This window comes from Malus sylvestris, chromosome 8 (genome assembly GCF_916048215.2).
Source record: "Malus sylvestris chromosome 8, drMalSylv7.2, whole genome shotgun sequence".
Classification (NCBI taxonomy): Eukaryota; Viridiplantae; Streptophyta; class Magnoliopsida; order Rosales; family Rosaceae; genus Malus; species Malus sylvestris.
The window spans coordinates 6,579,870-6,600,689 of NC_062267.1; the positions used below are offsets into that span (position 1 = coordinate 6,579,870).

Genomic DNA, 20,820 nt, shown 5'->3' on the forward strand with positions numbered 1-20,820 from the left:
ATGGTATGGAGTGCAAAAGGAAGAAGAAGAAAGGAGGAGGAAGAAGAACCTGGGATTGACGATGGCAATGGAAGTGAGTTTGCAGAACGATGCGAGAGAGCCAGTTCGATAGAGCGAGGACACCGACCCGACTAACTAATACATAGGTTTCTGGAAGGATAAATAAGCGGGCATACACCGGATAAAAGATGTGGGCCCAGTTTAAGTTATACGAGTACTATTTAGTATATAGTTGCACCAAACACCCGGCTCCGTATAACGTATCCTATCTGATTTCTTATACGGGCTGTCAAACAAGGCCTAAGTGTCATATGTGAATGAATATTTGTGTATGAAAATTTGAAGTACCAACAACCAGCTAATTAAAACTATTAATTATAAGGATTTCAGAAGGAATACGTTATATCTAACGTATTAGAACCCATCAATCGACTTTTGAGACATGATGAGAGTCATTCTGAACAATTAAAATTCCTACTTCTGCTAAAAAAATAATTGAAAAATGAACCAATAATAATAGGGGTGGTAAATTTCTTACTTCTCATTTTTCTTCTTATTCACTTCTTTTATTTATGTATATCCACTGTTTCTCTTTTTTAATTAGGTAACTCTGCAGATTATAAAGAATGATCGCGAAGGGACAAAGGGGAAGTGCAAAAATCATTTCACAAATCAAAAACCTCTTCTCACCCGTTGGTGTTGACATCAACTCTGTGTGTATGTTTCTTTCTCTATCCCTTTTAGGTCATTTCTCTCAAGTCATGTCTATTTGATTTGACTTGTAAACACGAAAAATACCAAGATAGAGAGGAAAGCGAACAAAAGAAGATCAACACGGAATAAGAAGACTAGGCAGTCGAGAAGGGGGATGTCGTTGTTGGTAATGCATGCATGCAAGTTATTGATCTTCAATTTATCGAAAATATTTTGGTATCTAAAAGAAGATGAACAAACAATGCATGCAAGTTATTGATCTTCAATTTATTGAAAATATTTTGGTGTCTAAAAGAAGATGAACAAACAATACGATAGACTACCCGAAACTACTAAAAGATTGCACAAATAGTAAATTATGTCCATCCTTCAATAGAAACACTCGTGTTGAAGTGAAGAGTGTAAAGTTCCACTCCAAAAATCTAGCGAAATTGAATTATTGATTTTTCGTATAAAGCTCTACACCTATCGAACTACACATGTGATTAAATTTAAAATAAATATTAATGTTGATTAGTAGCGAGTCGTTAGATTCACTTTGAAATCTTAACAACTTTGAGACATAATGTTTAGGATTTTGTATGTTGAGGTATTCATTTATCGTCGGCAACTTTCTTAAATTCGGACAAAAGGCCAATTCTAACTATTGTCCTAACCTTTCTTGATGTGTCCAAATTTTAGTCAACGCACTTGATTATATGTACCTACTTTTGGTGAAGGTTTGAAACATAGAAGAAATTATTTATTTTGTCGGGAACATGGTCCAGTTCACTAAGTTTACAATATCAGTGATTAGATATTTGAAAGAAAAAAAAATCTAATCAATTGTATTATGACATTTGATGTACCAAACATCCTGCAAACTTGATCTAAAACATGAACTCAAAGAGAAGCCAACTTGTCCCATTACATCACCATTTGTTTGCACATTCGTTTCCTTGTGACGAAGAAGCTTTCACATCACTTCACCGAGTCGTCCATATCCATGCTGCCTAACTAATCATAATTTCCAATTTTGTTTTCATACCCAAAAATAATTAAGTTGGACCAACATTTTGAGAAAATTGGGTGTAAGTTTTTTGTTTTTTTTTTTTTGTTTTGGTGGTTTATCTGTGTGCACCAATGGGTTCATGGGTGATGGGTGGTTCGAAACTGACTAGGTCTTGCTGGAGTCATCCAGGGGTGTGAAGATATAGACCGTCTACTTTGCTATTTCTACCCAACCACTCTTTAAACATTGGGGTCAAATGACACTCTGATAAGAAATTTTTTAATGTGCTAGGAATATAGGTACATACGCAATATGTCATTATATGAGTATATGAACACTTAAAAAAAAAAATTCTTTTACTTGGATAATAACACATGACGTTACACGCCACGTCTTGGACACCATTACAAATTCTCTCCACTTTTGGCACCCAATTTTGACCACACAAAAGCTCCAGCTTATAAGATCATAATTAACTTGTGTTTTATTCTGTTTTCGACAAGTTGATCTGTATTAGTAGATGTTAATCATGATTAGTAGGTTAATTAGTTGACTTTGGTTACTCCTCTAAGCTTCCCATCAACTTTGCACACACAAATTACATCCTTCAATTGTCAAATGCTTAATCAAATTTGATGTGCGGGGGTAAAAAAAATAAAAAATTGGTTAAAGCAGTGAAATATTTTTAAATTTTGGGCAGGCGACCATCTAATTTTCCGATATTATTTTATGTTGCAATAGTTTCAGATACAAAGTCAACTTATTTTTATTGACAAATAAACAAAATGGTGTTTTTTTTAACAAACGATATTATCTATATTAACGGAGAGGGTGTGAGCTTAGTCTCACAATGATCTAGCAATAATGTGATTCAAATTTGCCTTTGAATCAAACCTAAGACCTCTCACTTACAAGTATAGAGGAATGCTACTAGATTGTAATACTAAGTGACATAAAAAAACTGGTGTTACATCTTAAGTAATTGAAAAATCAGTTTTTTTATATGCAAACCAACAATTTTCATTATTGAAATATATTGGTTAGATTAATTCCATGTATTGACCATATTTTTTTGGTCGTGCTGTCACACACTCATTTTTACTTCTCAGACACCCTTCTCAATTTTTAAACATCCGATTGGTTGAATTGAAGGAGATCATTGTCCAATCCCAAATGCCCCCAAAATGAAATGGGAACCAATTTTCACACATCCTTTTGAGCTTATCATACACCCCTGTTATTTAAAATCATTGAGGGAATAAATCAAACGAAGCACCGTTGAAAGTATGTGATGCTAAAAAGAATGTGTATCTATCGTTTTCTAAGGAAAAAAGAAAAGAAAAAATAATTAGTTGGGTGGAGACTTTGGTAAACGGTAAACCCAACAGGCTAACGCAACAATTAGAAGGCTTTCACAACCACAGCCCATGGACTGGGTTAATTGGTCTCTGGAAACTCCAAGACTGGGCTCTGACTACAAGTGATGCTCTTAAACATGAAAAATTACAAATAAAAGCCCAAAAGGAAAAACTAGCCTAAGAATATTAACGGGGAATGAACAAGATAGGTTGCAATATTATTTAGATACAAGAAATATTGGGAGAGTAGAAATGAATTCGGAACATCGAGTGTAAGAATGAATGATCTTAAGCCGCTAAGCTACAAGTCCCCCGCAATGAAATTGTGTTCTTTCTTCCTATTATTAGTTTCATTGGAATGAATTTTGTATATGAAGAACAAATAAGCGCAATTCAGTACTAATCATATCATCTTCTCTATAGCTCCATTCAATCTTGTGAGGACTTGCTTCACATATAGTGGAGTTGCCAGTCAGTAGATTTGTGTTTACGAGAAAAAAAATATGGTGATGGATAACCTTACTCATAATCTCTTGTTATCATGTATAACTTAGATAGATCGATCTAATTACTTATTGTATCAATATTTCACTTGTCTTTGTTCTTCTTATACAAAATGAAATTAGGGAAATGAGAAAACCGTAGAATTTCAAGTGCATAACCACTTGAGCTACAAATTTTTCTCGCAATTTATTACTCTCAATCATGTCGACATATTTCTGTTAACCAATCATATTCCTCAAAACGAAACACAATCATATTTTGGAACAAGGAGAGTATATTTTTAAAAGTGAAAGGAAAAAAGTGGATATTAGAAGTCGAGTACAATTGCAGAATTAAAGCAAAGATTCCAACCCAAAGAAGAAAAATTGTAAAGCACAAGAACAATGGAAGAAGAAAAGGAGGAGGAGGAGGAGGATTGGGCCATTGCCAATTGACAAAAGAAGGCTACGTCATCACGTCACATTCACGTGGAGATTCTTATCCTTCCAAAACTAGTTTCGCTCCAAATGGACTAATGTCACAGGTATTGGACCACGTGTCGCCATCTCCATGCTTATTGCTAAATTACCTCCCTCTCTTGACCCCGCCTACGGGGCAAGGGCGTGGCGAAGCTTCCGAGCCAGCAAACCCGGGGCGCTCAGATGGGGCAAGTGCCCTTCCGTCTCCAGAATCACCACTGTGTTCCGACCGCCCAGGTGGTCCCTCAGGTAGTTCGCCACCGACGCCGGCACGGACACGTCCTTCGCCGTCTGGATTATCCAGCACGGCACTCGGACCAGCCCCAAAACCCCCCTCAAATCGCTGTTGAAGACGGCCCGAGACACGAAAAGCGAGATGTCGGGTCGCATGTTGAACAGGGTGCGGCTGAATTCTCGGACCGCTGTCGGGACGTCGGCCCCAACGGCCAGAGGCGCGAAGCCGTGGACCCATGCCTCGTAATTGGCCTCCATTGCCGAAAACACCTTCTCAATCTCCTCCTGCTCGAATCCTCCATGGTAATCTCGATCGTTCAGAAACCTAAATAAAAAAAATTAAACAGTTGGGTTCTTCAGTTCGGATGAAACATCCAATTGGGTAATAAACAATTTGAAGAAATTTCTAGCTTTTGAGAAAATGTGCGAATTTTAATTTTACCTCGGGGAAGCGCCGATGAGTACGAGCTTGGAGAAGAGTTCGGGGCGGCGGATGGAGGCGAGGATGCCGATCATGGCGGAGACGGAGTGGCCAACATAGGCGCAGCGGTTGACGCCGAGGGCGTCGAGAATGTTGAGGAGGTCGTCAACGTAGGCGTCGAGGGTGGTGTAGCGGCGGAAGTCGAAGTAGTCCGGGTTGACGCTGCCGGCGCAGACGAGGTCGTAGAGAATGACGCGGTAGTATGGCGTGAAGTACTGGAGAATGCGCTGCCAGGCGGACTGGTCGGTGCCGAAGCCGTGGGCGAAGACGACGTACTTATCGCCGGAGCCAACGACGCGGACGTTGAGAGCGTTGAGGATGGTGGTGCTGACCATGTTTGACTGTTAAATTTTTGGGGGAGGATTGAAGTCAATGGGAATTAGGTGGAGAGTGGCGAGTGGATTGTGGAGGAGTGTTGTGGTATTTATATTGGTAAGGGAGTATCAAAATCTTTGTTTGGAGGGAAGACGATTGGCAGCATTTTGTTGGTTTGGGTGAGAATTGTGATGGAGATTGTGACAGGTTTGTTTTTTTTTGTGTTGTGGAGCTTTGCGTTTTATGCAGGAGTGACTGGTGAACATAGGACAAAAGATTTCTATCATGTGTGATAAGGCTTGGAGTGTGATGGTTCTCTCACTTAGTTGGCATTATAAAGAGGTGGCTCGTGTGATTTAGATGAGAGAAATGGGTTAAGGTGGCTTGGCTATAGAGATTTCGGTTAGAAGATGTGATCATGAGACGGAAGCTCAAGTCAAATAGAATAGAGGAAAACCTAAGAATACTTGGAGTTAACGGAAGATTTGGCACATAACAGAGTGCAGTGGCGTTCTATGATTTATATAGCAAACTCTACTTAGTGGGCTAAAGTTTGGTTGTTGTTGTTGTTTGTTTGGAATGAATATTCTTAAGTCAAGACGAACGAATCATGTGGTGGTATCGTTGGAAGTCTCAAAAACACGAAAAACCTCACTCTTTCAACTTTACGGTCTCTCACTCTTTTGTGGGTTGGGGTGTGATATCCACACATCATTTTTTACTTTTCACACACCCATTCTAATTTTCGGCTGTCGGATCAGATGAAATAAAGAAGATTAACGGACAGAAATTAAGAAAGGGTGTGTGAGAAGTAAAAATTGGTATGTGGATAGCACACCCCTTGTGGGTTTAATTATAATTAAATGGCACATGGTCCATTCATTTTGACTTAAAAATTTCATGTAGCACAAGAGAAATACAAAACATCAAACCTGAAATGAAAAAACATAAATGTATGGAAAATTTGAAAATCACATTGTCATGAGCAGAAACGAGAATATATAATTATGTGCGTATCTCACTCTTCAAAAGATGAAGATATACAATAATGTGAATTCTATAACGTAAACACCAAATTACACTAATATTGATTTTGAGTAGAGAAAAAAAGGTAATTACCACCTAAGTTGTATGTTTAGCATGGTATTTTGTGGATAATTTCTCACAAATATATGTGTGTAGTTCAACAAAAACCAAAAGCCAACTTTAATCATGAATGATATGACTCCTGATCATGTAGCAAAGGCATGCTTGTCTCTGGATAACACTTTGACATGTACCAGACCTCAAGCAACTAATCCAATTGGTAGTATTAGTTTATTCTAATTGGGGATTATCCTCATGGTGAACTTCTGATTAGAACTTGAGTTATTGGGTAATGGTATGTTTCATATGGATATTGTTGGTCAAAAGCAAACGTGAAGTTAGCTAAAATGATGAAAACACAAATCTCAGTCGCTGAAATAATTACTTTTTGAAATTTTGTCAAAATGTCATCAAAATCTAATTGATAACCTCATTAATATTCGATCAATATGCCGTTGTTATTTAATTTTGATTATTTTAACAAATCCTCACTTCGGCCAATTTTCCAAAGTACATCGCTTACCTATATCACTAGCATTTTTCCATGTGGTCCAGCTTCCTGGTAGCAAAAGGTGTGAGAAAAATATGTCACAACTTGCAGAAAGAAACTTCATATGTTTTTACAGGCTTTATGGCATTGGCATATACGGCGACATCCTGATAGAGATGGCATTTTGCTCTCGAAACACAAACCTAAATTTCAGAAAAGATCAATAAAAAAATATAGGGTCGTTTGACAATTATACCGCAGTGCTATGGTAAAAAAAATCCATGTTTATGAACCATGATACGAGTTTTTTCCACCAATGTTCCTCTTCCTAACAAGTAACAATTTAAACCGCTAGCGTCATTGGCGAAGGCAGCATAGGTCATTGGTTGTACGTGAATCAACAACTTAAAACTCCATGTATATTTGTGTATTGTATTTGACCACATGAACAGTAAGGACAAACTAATTTACAAAAATTCTCATCCTACTTCTTCTATTTTTTTTTTATTATCATCCTTGTCTTTCCTTTCTTTCTTCTTGTGTGCAGCTCTATTGTGCACACTAAATACTTGATAAAATGCCTCATTTGACAAACATTGTCAGTCTTCAACATTACTCCATAGTTGTCTGATTGCCACCTTCAACAATTATTGAAGTTGTTGGCATGTTACCAAAAATTGACAAGTCTACCATGTGCTCAACAAAATGCTCCAATAAAGTTCTTTTTTTGTTAAAATCGTGACACCATTATTAAAAAATCATGACTCCGCCACAAACTAGATAGCATTTGTGACAGCCCGTCCCAAGAAATAATTATCGTTGATGTGAAAAGACTAAAATGCCCTTGGGCGTTGAGATGTGTTGTGTGTGACATGCTATTGGAAGTGGACTAATATGTTAAATTCCTAAGTTTTTGGGACCAATTGAGACTAAAGGAAATTAGTGGTGATTGGTTGGTTGTTTGTAAACCACACACACACAAAAGTACCACTTTCTCTCTCACCCTCCCATACTCTCTCTCTCAGACTCACACACTCTCTCTCTTCTCTCTTGTACAGACGAGACCCAAAACCCTTGTAAACGTGATGGATCGAAGTGGAAAAGGGAACCATTGTGTTCATGAAGCTCAGACAAGTTGAATGGTACCATTTTCAGGTAAGAACTCCTTTGAAAACTCGTGAAATCTGAACCCCGATTTGAGGTACTATTCATGCTCACGTAAAATATTGATTTTTAGGGAATTCTAAGGACATAGGAAGCTTTAGGAGGTCCTAAGGAAGCTTGGAGTGGTTCGTTGGATGAAATTGGACATCGGGATCGTGAGTTTCAAGCTTAGCTGGATTTTGTGGAATTTCTCCGGCGAGATTCCATGACTTTTAGAGCTTCAAATTGGTAAGGAAATGCTCTTCAAGTTGTAAGCTTCATTTTGGTGCAAATTTCGTAGGAAATGGATGAAAAATGAGTGAGATATAGCAATTTGAAAAATTCCCAGTCTTCTGGCGACGGCGACGGTCGCCGGAGTCTAAGGTTGAAGACGACGAAATATTCCATCAATTCTGACGAAATATTCTGACGCCGTCAGTTAAGTTTAACGAAATCTGTTAGGATTTAACAGAATATTCCCTAACTGCCGTTACTGTTTCCGTTAGGGCTCCATGCGCGTGGCCGCGTGTCTTGCCGTGCACTCGCCGGCGCGTGGCGGAACATGAGTGGATGAAAAATTATTTTAAAATTATGGAGAAGATCCTGAGATTGTGTAGGTCACTGTGGTATATTCATATACCCAATTTGAGTAATGAATGACAAGTTATTATATAGTTTAGTTTATGTGCTTAAATAACGTTATTTCAGTACTTCTCCTATAGGCGAGACCTATCCGGAGGACAAGCGTAGCCAGGCTAGGCATAAGGGTTACGACCTAGCTGCATATCTGTGAGTGGGCAGTTATTTTCAGTATATATATATATATATATATATATATATATATATATATATATATACTTGACGTTTTTCCCAGAAAACGTATTTAAAGGAAATGTGATTTTAATGCCATGTCATATATGCCTCATATTTTAGTATATGCATTATCATAATTATGCTTATCGTTGCATGGTGTTGTGGAGTCCCAGGTAAGCTACATGTGAGTACATTATGCTGATAATGGTTATTAGATATGATGATGAGGATGTTGAGATGTATATTAGAGCTCATAATCTGCACCCCGGTGTTAGTGCTTCCGCCCAGAGTTAGGGGCGTAGTCCTTCACGTGATGTTCATCTCCCGCACCACACGCTCATCTTGGATCCAAGTTAGGTGCACAGTCCTGTCGAATATACCACTATAGGTGGTTCCGACTCGTAGGTGACCCGCGATTTATCGCACAGTTTTCACGTGATCGTAGCACTAGAGCGTACTATTATTTTACACCCAGTCTTGTCGGTCAGACCACGTGAGGTGGTTCCGACTCGTGTGCAGTTATGTATATACATGATGAGATATGTGACGTATATACATGATGATTTATATGATGAGATATGAGATTGATGTTGTGATTGAGATGAGCTCTAGATTCTGCCGTATAGATCACGTCATGTGACTTCGGCTAGTAGATGGTTATTGTGAATTGCATCACCTAGCTTACTTTTGGTATTTTTATGCTATTGGGCATGGCATATATTTATACAAATATGAATCTTGATTTATTGAGCATGATTTGAGATATATACATATTTATGTATTCTATTTTCTGGGAAAGTATCTGTATACTTGTTTTACGGCGAGGGGTTAGTATATTCAAAGGAAAATAAGGTTTTCGTGTAATTGTGTTTTACTGACCCACTTAACTTTGTTTTTCGCCCCTCCAGGTCTTAGGTAGCTGAATTTGGTGGTCACGAGTAATCCAACGGTGTTCTGACAGAATCTGAAAAAGTAGGATTCACCTTCGAGTGTTGTATCTTAGTAATTGTCTTATTTGACTGCAACTAGACTTTCTTATTGCTCTGAAAGTGTATTTATACACTTAGACTCTCACTAGCATCCTATCTTAACTGAGATTGCTAGTTGCTTGGTTTTAAATTGTTCGTATTTCCTTACTCTTTATCGCTTCCGCTTTGCGCACAAGGCTACGTCACGCTCACGTGACGGCCAACACGTATCGACTTCGGTTGGGGTGTGTCAGCATTATTGTTTGTCAAAAAAAAAAAAAAAAATCAAGTGATATATTAATCCATACGTAACAGAAAGGCTCTAAAGTTGTTCCAACATAGAGACTTGCCTGGCAAGCATTAATTACCCAAGTTATAGGATAAGTACTGGGAATGACAGAGTCGTGTGTACTTCTACGGAGCTCAATATCTAATTAACAAGCTTAATCATGTGCCGATCGAAGTCTTCGTCGTGTGCCACATGGCGCTTCTTTTACCCTAGATCTATTGAATGCATGCCCTAGCATGGTACAATTGCTGACAGTTGAAGTGACGTACGGACACCATGCATGATAACGATGCATTGGTGGAGGACTCCCAGGTGTGAAACACATTAGCTAAATTCTGGATTAGATTGAAGGGAAGATGTGCACATGAGACGGGCCTGTCCGGACTGAAGTGTTGGAACTAGCCAGGCAAGTATCACGCCTTGAGAATGACTTATGCATCGAGTTCATCGTTATTGTGATGTTTTGATGTAATAATGTAATGTTATTTGCAAGTGTTTTTTTGCATGACATTAGATTGTTGGGCAGAAACTTTTCGCGACGGTGAATTTATTTCATGCAAGTTGCTATTCAATATTCTTGGTGATCACATGAACTATAATTAAAATAATTCTATCAACATACATTGTGGATATTACTTAGAGTCTTCCGACTCATCTTAGGAATGCGAATAATGATTTTCACATGTCTATTTTTATGAGATACTGAATTCTATCCTGGTATATGGATGAGATTGTAATGAGTGTCATGAGTCATCTGAAGCAAAGCCAGTGTCCAAGAACAATGGATGATGAACTGGTTTGATGTAGCTATATAGGGCCGGTTACAGAAGAATCTGATTCAATGGGGGTAGCCTTCAACATAAAGAAAATATATACCATATTGAATGAGAAATATGCTCCTTCTTTTTCACGTTGCCGCATCCAACAATAGGGGTGGGCGCGGTGCGGTTTCGAATGAAACCGCAACCGAAACCAAAACATTTTGCGGTGCGGTTTTGAAGTCATAATCGAAATGAAACCAAACCGTTTGATTTGGTTTGGTGGGGTTTCAAACGGTTTCGGTTCGGTTTTTGAGATTTTTTTTTTCTCCTTGGAATTTTGGTTCTTTTCGTTTTGGTTCGAGAAGGAAGGAAAAATGTTGAGTCAGTTTTTTTGGGGGGTTTTGAAGAAACGAAGAATTGAGAAGTTTAATTATAAACATAGCCGGTAAGACTCCTATACTACAGGGGTCACTAGCCAAACCGGCGACTGCCAATGCCAAGTCAGCATCTCAGAATCTGTACTGAAATAAGCAAAAGGTAGGGAACCAATAGAACTATGAAAGAGATGAAAGGCAACTGGGGTTGGAGGAAACCCTTTTGGGATACAAAAGCCATCATTAGGTTTATGATAAATCCAGCCACGGTAGCAACCATATTCCAAAACTGGTAGCTAAAGGGGGGCTTGCTTTTACAGGTTTATGCTGGTTGTTTAGGATGAGCACGAGAATCAGCCATGAGAAGAAAAATGAAAGGGATGACATTCTGTCTGGTGGAAAATGACTTCCGTCGAATAGAGGTGGAAAATGGAAAGGGATGACATTCTAGTGTAGTTGAGTCTATACTATAAATGTATGGACTCAAATAAAGAACCAATTAAAACATGACATTTAATATATGGTGCTGTTTCGGTTTTGGTTCAGTTTTGAAAACCCAAAACCGAAACCAAACCGTTTTCCTAACTGCGGTTTGGTTTCGAAACCGCAAAACTGAACTATTCAGTTCAGTTTGATTCATGTTTCGGTTTCGGTTCCAAGTGCCCACCCCTATCCAGCAGTCTCCTCAGACTTGGTTCGAGATATGAAGTTTAGTTATGGCGAAGATCGAATGGTTTCCAGAGAAACAATGTTGATCATTCCGTCTTCATAAAAAGAAATCACATATGATATTGGATCCATTGCAAGAAATAGAGAAATAACGAAAGTTGTGGATGCTATAGAGACACATGGCCAATAGGGATATTTATTATTTACTATGTGTCTAGCTCGCTAGATATGTTGAATCGTGCATGTGTGTTATATTATTTTTATACATTTATCGTGTGTTAGAAAACTGAACTGGAAGTGTCGATTGTTTTGTAATCGCTATTCATTTGCATATATAAATGTTAATATGTAGTAATATTAAAAATCTGCCTAAAAGCTAGTACCGGTAAACATCGAAATGGCATGTAACTTGTTAAAACTATAACCTCTTCTTATTTGAGAATTTCATAGGATTCAAAGTCCTATATTTATATACAAAAAATTTAAGTGCGTAGTTGAAGTAAAGTACATAAAATCAGGTAAGAAGATAAAAAATATCAATTACGGGAATTAAAGAGAAAATTTAGGTGACATATGATGCAGCTAATTAGCTTATCTAACTATCTATATATATAGCCTAAGAAATAAAGTAGGGTTCCATCAATTGGATGAAGGCATGTGAGCTAGAAAGTTTTGCAGGTAAAGATATAAAAAATTTGTGTCCCCCACTCCTTTGATACTTGTCAATACAATGTTAATGTTAGGAAGAGAGAGTAATGGAAGAAGAGAAGTGAGTACATATATGATGTATTTGTCGATTTGTTTCCGATTCTGTATAGAGCTGTGAATTTTCTCTCTACTTTATTTTTAGTCGATTATCCTTTTGAACTTTTATAATTAACTAATTTTCTCATAAATTTTAATTTTAGCCGATTATCTTTCTCAACTTATATAAATAGCTAATCTTTCTTCTGGCATTAGATTTTAAACCTTTCATCCATCCAATTTTTTCATCTTTTTTGCCCTTATACAGTTGTCATATGTTGTCCGCGTGACCAAGATGGATATAAAACTGGCCGTACGATGCACGATGAACGAATTCGATTGGAGAATTCTCAGAATCCTCACAAAGAGAATCTGGCGAGGATCCTCTCTCATACTAGTTGTACGTGCAATATCTTTGGGTTGAGATTGGTGGTGACGAGTCATAAAGCTTATCATCTTATCTAGTTCACTTTATTGGCCTTGCTTTTCTATACTCTACTTTGTTATATGTAGAATCTTCATGTTATCCTTGACTTGGCCATGGCTAATTAGAAAGGGGTACCCTATGCAAGCACATGCACTTTACTTATTAATGCTAGAGCCTAAAATATAAACTCTTCACTCACCCACTCTGGTCATAACCAATACTTTTTCCTATATTCATGCCTAAGAGTAGATTTATTTAATGCCAAGAATTGAACAATCTCTTTATAATACTGGATTCACCCATCTAGTAGTTGAAGAAGGTTGAGAGTACGGGTGCTTTTCTAAGATTCAAACAGTTGACTCCACTTAGTGGAAGAAATTTTGTTGTTGTTGTTGTACCAAAAACCAACAGTCAGTTTTGGCTGTTCTCCTCCGTTGCAAACCTGTTTCATCCAAATTCACCAACTTCCCTCAAAGTTCACGAAAACTTGCCCACCAACAAAAAAGTTTGGCCAAAAACACCACACCAAGCTATATACATAAAAATTTTGAATTCTTCACTGCTTACATTGTTTAGCTAAAAGTATATTACTATTTTGGCTATGAATTATTCCATTTTAGTCAATGAGAAATCAATCGATATCTTTCTTAAGCTATCTTATATTATTAGGCCATCAAAACTCAAAATTCAATGACGTTTATGTCAAGGGAATAGCCACTCATATCATTCATCGAAGTTGTAAGTTTTTGTTAAAGAAAATTATTGTTATCTATATTATTATTAAGAGAAGAGCCCTTGTCAACTTTTTTCCCCACTTTTGCCAATTTTGCCCTCATTTTTGGATACACAATATTGAGATGAGTAGGGCAAAATAGTAATTTTGTACATTTTGACAAAATGACAACAATATCCCTATTTTTCTTATTTTACCCTCCTTTTTATACTTATTTTCCAATTTTACCCTCACTTTTGATACACAATACTTACATAAGGAGGATAAAACAGTAATTATGTAATATTAAAAAAAAATAAGCACTTATTAAGACAAATTGTTCACACACACAAAGTGTGTGCTCTCTGCTAGTTATTATTAAAGAGAAGGATGACAGTTCAAAATTATTATATTAATTTAAGGGAGAATAAAGTTTTGAACCCGGAACGTATGATCCTAAATCCAACACCATAACCACTAAAATATTAGACCACATTAAAGTTGTAATTAGGTATTCATCAATAACTAATGTTGGAATTTTGAAATTGTTTTTCTTTCCCACTAAGTTGGGTTTTATGTGACATGCCATCTTATAAACCAACACATGGTACTACCAATAACCACGGTCCCTCAATATTTCAAAGGTGAAAAGTAGCGTCCTTAATTATTGTTGAGCTGAATTTGACAAAAAAAAAAAAATTATTGTTGAGCTGAAATATTACAAAAGAGAGGAATATGTATATACTTTGAACTTGTATAAGTCCATGAACCTAGTTTTTGTCATTGATTCCATGTCCACTAAAAAAGGCTGGTTTGGATAAATCCATTTCTACTTTTTAGTTTTTTCTTCCATTTTCATGGACCAACTTCATTCCACTTTTCAATCCCAACCCTCCAAACATATTTTGAGCAATTTTTGTGTACAATAAACACTTGTCATATGATATATTTTTTTACATGATACAAGTGAACGGCAAAATTAATGCATTGTATTTCTATATTAAAAAATAAAATTGAGCATAAAATCTCCCAACATTTTTAGTGTCATTTTAAATTGGTCTCAACTTTTTAAGCATTACAAACAAGTACTCAATCTATTGAAATGTCACATCTGTTAGACTCTAATTAAATTTCTGTTAAATAACTAGGTTCACATTGTCTAAAAAATCAATAAATTATGGAAGCATGGCCTCCACCAACTAACAGTCACCACCATTCCATCAGGCCATCACCTCCAAATCCAACTCCACCCAAAAACTCAAGCTGCCAACATTCAAAAGAAGGACATGGGGTTTCGGTAGTTGTAGGTTGAGCTTGGACGTGGTGACACTTGATATTTGTCAATCTTCATTTTTGTTTTCCATTTTATTTGTGAATTTGTTTATTTATTTTGTCATCTTCATGTCTTTTTAAGTTATTTTTATTATTATTTTATTGTTCATGTAAGCTAAAAAGTGAGACTCATCGTTGCCACATGAACATTTAACGAAACAATTAATTAGAGATTAACAGATGTGACATTTCCAATAATTTGTGCAAGGCTAGCCCTAAGAATTTGGAGGCCTTAGGCGAGCCTTCAAAAGGGGTCCTAGAGTTCTCTGACCCCCAACTCTTTGTATATTGATATGTATAAAAATAAAAAATAAAATCGCTAAATACGTGAAAAAGTCAATTTCTACGTCAAATATCATTAAAAATTAATATCAAAAGGAGAAAGATATACAAACATTACTTACATATTACCCGTCTCGTGTTTTTACACGTAAATGCAACAATCAACATTCAACTCAATATCCTAAAACAACAAATTGAGAGAGAAACAAACTGAAAACACAAATTCCACCCATTATCCATATATTATATATTAATATATGGAAAACTGACCAAAACACCCAAAAAACTTTCTTTTTAATCATTAGGACAAAACTTAGCAAAAATGCCAATCATACCCTTCACACATGCATACAAGATTGCAGCAATGAAGGTGACACTTTCAGAAAAAATTTGCATGGCACAATTGAGGTGGCAAACATTGCAGCAACCAAAACAATATGGGTTCACGTGGCTTTCAGCAGTTTTCAGAAACAGTGTGTTGTCACTATCCAAAAAGTTGTAAATATTGAAAAGTTATTTTGTTTGGTTTAGGAATCAGCTTTTGTATATAAGAGAGTTTTTCCTCCTATGCAAGACACCTATCTGAACATCTGAAAACATCATACCCACTTCATACACTCAAGCATTCGTAGCCTTCATAGCATCCTTGTAAACACTTCTTTGTAATCACTTTCTTGTAAACAACTATCTTTGTAAACATTCCATATATCAATAAAAGTTCAAGTGTACATATTCAAGCAATCTCCAAGTCTTAAATAAGTTTTCTTTTCCTTCCTTAGTGTGTTTGTTTAGTTAGACTTCTAGTCCAAAACAGGGAAACACTATTGTGATTATATTATTAACCTGCTAAACTGACGATTATACTTTGTTCGAGCACTCTATTATAGTTAAATGCTTGCCATATAAATAACTAGACATTAACTAGGGTACCTCTGAGTTCTTCGTACCTCTGAGTTCAGCCGTTAAGGCCTTATACTTGTACTGTGAGTGGCCGTCATGCTGAAACATGTCGAGTTCCATGTGCAAGGTTTTATGTCTAGTTGTTATAATGGTCATCCGACTATTTAATCGAGTATGCGTTGCGAATTTGGTATCAGAGCCAAGTTTAGCATTTTAATAGTATAATTATAATAGTAAAGTACCTTGAGGATAGAAGTCATCGATACAACTGATATCATATTTTGTTTATTGTGTATGAACAACAGATATTATTGTCCATGTAGACCCTATCAACCACAATTACCAGGTATTTATTGTCCCAGACATCCAACTATAACTAGCATAAAGAGAAGATTAGCATATATATCCAAAAGAATTATTAGTACTTTGAAGAAGCAAAAGTTTTATCTTGGCTATCTTGACCATTCTTCATTTATTTGTAAATATAATAACACAGAAGTGCAGCATAAAGTTTCAGAAGCAAAAAGAACAACAGATCAAGTTTTAGAGACCTTGAGAGAAGAGAGAGAGTTTTTAAGAAACCAGTTAGCCGTAACTCTAGCGAAAGACTATAGTTTATGATAGATTATCTTAATTTAGAAATTAGTGAACCTCAAAAAAGAAAAATAACTTTATACCAAAATAGTTTAGTTTGTTATTTTCCATCAAGAAAGTATAATCATATTTTGCACAGTGAAGAAAATTCACAAGCCAATACTATTGTAGATCTTATTATTAGTCAAGCAGAAAATATAAAATTAGAAAATAATAAGCATAATCATTTGTTAAACCAGTTGTTAGAACATTTCCAGAAAAATTCCAAAAAAATAATTAGCCAGAATTTAGACTATATTACATCTCAGTTAGAAGATAATAATAAAAATATTCAAAGGTTTCCTAGCAAAAGAGAGGTAAAAGAGCTTGTTGATCTTATAGATAGTAAGCCGAAGCAAGTAGAACTTAGATCATTAGAAATAGTTGAGCAGCTAAAATTAGAAGTTCAAAAAATTCAATTAGTACAAAAAAAAGTTAAGTGAGCAAGTAGATAAGTTGCATAATAAAATAGATAAATTATTAGTTTAATGACTGATTCTAGAACTAGTATAAAATATATTCAAGCTTTGAAAGAAGTTAGTAAGTTAGATAAAGAACCAGTAGGTTTAACAGATTTTTCAACACAAGTATCCAATAGTAATATTCCCATTAGGCAAAATAATTTGATTATTCAATTAGTTTTAAGTTTGGCTGAAAAATTAGATCAAGTTGAAGAACAAATAGCAGAAATAAACCAAGTTTTACATAACGCATGTTCATCACTTCCACCATCTTTGCTAGATAAATTAGAAAATTTAACTTAGTGCAAATAATAATAGAAGACCTAAGCTAAATCTTTTTTATAATAGAAAATGGAACTCTTTAGGAAAAAAGAAAAAGAAGTAGTTAAAGCGGAAGATATTTATCCAAATGGAGAAGAATAACAAGAAAATAATGAAATATTAGGAAATATTGTTCATAGTATAGAAAAACCAAAAAATAGTTCTTTAATTACCATAAATTGCGAAATAGAATTAGTAAAAAAACATAAGATACAAACGATAGCTATGATAGATACAGGGAGTACAAAGAGTGTCATAAGAGAAGAGTTAGTACCAGAAAAATGTAGACAAAAATTATCAAAACTAGTAAGAATAACACAATTCGATGAGAGACCAGTTTACTTAACACATTGTATAAATAATGAGTTTATTAAAGTAGAAAAACAACAATTTAATTTACCATTAACATTTGTTTCACCAGTAGGATCATATCTATTTATTTTAGGTTTAAACTTTTTGAAAAGTTTGCAAGGTTTTTTATTTATGAACCCTAACATAACATTTTTCAAAAGAGGCATTACAATAACTGACCAAAGTAATACTGTAGAAGCATACAAAAATATAAGTATAGAAGAGCCTAGTAGCCAAGATAGTTATCATTTAGAAAACTCAAAAGAAAATGATGAGCGTAATAACGTAGAAGAGTTTGATGAAGACATATTTGAACATGAATACCTAACTTTAGAAGAATGAACCTGTATAGAAATATTATAATTAGATAGACCAAAGAGTTTAGAAGAATTGTTACAATTAGCATAACAAACTAGGATTATAGGAGAAGACCCACAATTACATTTGAGTAAAAATAAAATACTAACAAAATTAGATATAATTAACCCAGATTTAACCATTAAGACGACTGATATGCTTTGTAGTCTAATAGATAAACAAGAGTTTGAGCAGCAAATAAAAACGTTGTTAAATTTAAAAGTAATTAGACCCTCTAAGTCTAGACGTAGATTAGCATCATTTATTGTAAGAAAACATTCAAAACTAAAGAAATGTAAGGCTAGGATAGTTTATAATTACAAGAGATTAAATGATAATACATACGAATATAGTTATAAATTACCAAATATAGATGAGCTTATAAATAAAATTCAAGAGAGTAAATATTTTAGCAAATTTGATTGTAAATCAGGTTTTTGGCAAATAAGATTAGCAGAAGAATCAATTGAGTGGACAACTTTTACTTGTCCAAAAGGACATTTTGAGTGGCTTGTTATGCCATTTGGACTTAAAAATGCTCCATTGATCTTTCAAAGAAAGATGGACCAAATTTTCAAGAAATATGATAATTTTTGTAGTGTTTATGTAGATGATATTTTAGTACATAGTAAAAATAAAAATGAACATAGGAAGCATTTAGAGATAGTATTACAAGAATTTATCAATAATGGAATTGTGATTAGCAAAAATAAAATAGCATTGGAAAAGCAAGATATAGAATTTTTAGGAATGTATATCAAGTCAGGTACAATACAATTACAAGATCATATAACTAAAAAGGTGTTAGAATTTCCAGACAACTTAGAAGATAAGAAATAGTTACAAGCATTTTTAGGATTGCTAAATTATGCAAGAAATTTTATCCCTGATTTAGGAAGAAAAATAGCAGTATTACATAGTAAAATTAGCAAAACAGGGCAAAAATATTTTAATAGTGAAGATATTAAATTAGTTCAAAAAATAAAAGAAGAAATTACTAAACTTAAGCCATTAACATTACCATTAGATGATAGTTACAAGATAGTTGAAACAGATGTTTCATCATTAAGGTGGGCAGGTATACTATACCAGAAAAAGAATAGGGAGTCTCCAAAGTCTGACGAACAAGTTTGTAGATATTCCTAAGGAAAGTTTAGTGATGTACAGTCAAGATTACCATCAACAGATTTAGAAATTTTAGGGATAATTAATTCACTTGAATCATTTTCTTTATTTTTACATAATGAAGTATTTACGATTAGAACAGATTGTTAAAATATAGTTTCTCATTATAACAAGATACATGCTAATAAACAGGCAGCCGAATATGGGTTAATTTTGTTGATTCAATTGCAAGAAATGGTTTTAAACCAATTTTTGAACATATAAAAGGTAATGACAATACATTAGCTGATATCTTATCAAGATTAATTTGTTGAACAGGTATGGAATATCGTGGACCATCATCAGCAAATAGCACAAGGCTGCAAGGCAGAAGAGTTTCTTTCAATAGCATGATGATGCACCATCAACCTCCACCATTCAATGGATTTAAAAATAGCATGAGCAAACCAGCATCACCACCAGTACCTATGTTCAACTTTAATGGCAATATTGTTGAAGGAATCAGAAATCCAACTTTGAGATATAGATCAAGGGTACCAGGGCTTTCTGATAGGCAGCAGGTTCTCTTAGATAATTTTTGGAATATCCAAATTAAGCAGCCAAGCATGAGGTTATGTCATGAAAAATTAATTAGAGCCTTGGAGCAAGAGTTTGATAGCTTTAATTTTAATTTCCACCAAAACCAACATCATATTCATTCTCTTGAGCACAACCTTCAAGTCATCTTTAGGGACCACGAGTCATTGCTTGGTAAGTTTACCAAAATGAACCAAGAACTCCAATATCTTATAATGCAGCAAAAGGCAAGTGACACCTTGAAAAAAGAATTAAAAATAGGTTTAGAAATTGATTAGCATAAGGATAAAGGAAAAAAAGGTTATTGAACCCATAGAACAAGAGGCTAATGAGCCCATAGAAGAAATTAAGATTGAGCTATTAGAAGAAGACGTTGAAATGGAGCAACATCAAAGTAATGAGCAGCATCAGGTTCTGAGTGACAAAGAAAAACAAGAAAAATATGAAAGTTTTCTTAGGAATATATCTTTAGACTTAATATTAGATGATGTTTTATTAGATAAAATTTCAAAGGCAAAACTAAGAATAATGTCAACATATATGCAAAATGAGATCCTGAGCAGAACATCATAGTCTATGAAAGAGTTACAATTACAATTACAATGTGCCTTGTATCAGTCCATCTTTGATCTAAAACTAGGGATGTATATTATTACAAAGATGTATCCTCCATGTCTTTGTGATAGTATAGATAATTGTATTTGTAAACCAGAGGTTAGCGTAGCTGTGACCATGATTAACATGAGAGATTTTAAATCATGGCATTTTAGTTATGAGCATCAGAAAAAGCATAATGTGGCAGAAGTTACCCCTGCCTTACTGTTAGAGTTTGGTTATCTCGATTAAATATTTATTAACCGTATTTCTCAATTAGAATCATTTCTTGAAAAGCTTATAAAAGTAGCAGAAGATTATCTAAAAAGGTGGAAAGAAATTTGCATAAGTTTTATT

General features: G+C 35.0%; 1 protein-coding gene across 1 annotated transcript; it reads right to left on the reverse strand.

The window, feature by feature from the left end:
• Positions 1 to 3,823: 3,823 nt before the first annotated feature.
• On the reverse strand, positions 3,824 to 5,243 carry LOC126633446 (strigolactone esterase RMS3-like). Its single transcript, XM_050304057.1, has 2 exons — positions 4,702 to 5,243; positions 3,824 to 4,584 (listed from the first exon to the last, which is right to left on the reverse strand). Exons 1-2 carry the CDS (start codon positions 5,073 to 5,075, stop codon positions 4,155 to 4,157), a joined length of 804 nt encoding a protein of 267 aa, XP_050160014.1. The 5' UTR covers positions 5,076 to 5,243; the 3' UTR covers positions 3,824 to 4,154.
• Between the last annotated feature and the right edge of the window lie 15,577 nt (positions 5,244 to 20,820).

Excerpts from the sequence above, each read along its gene's own strand:
- LOC126633446 (XM_050304057.1), bottom strand. The coding sequence starts at position 5,075 with ATGGTCAGCACCACCATCCTCAACGCTCTCAACGTCCGCGTCGTTGGC. Across the intron at positions 4,585-4,701 it reads CTCATCGGCGCTTCCCCGAG|GTTTCTGAACGATCGAGATT; the intron begins GTAAAATTAAAA and ends TTTTTTATTTAG.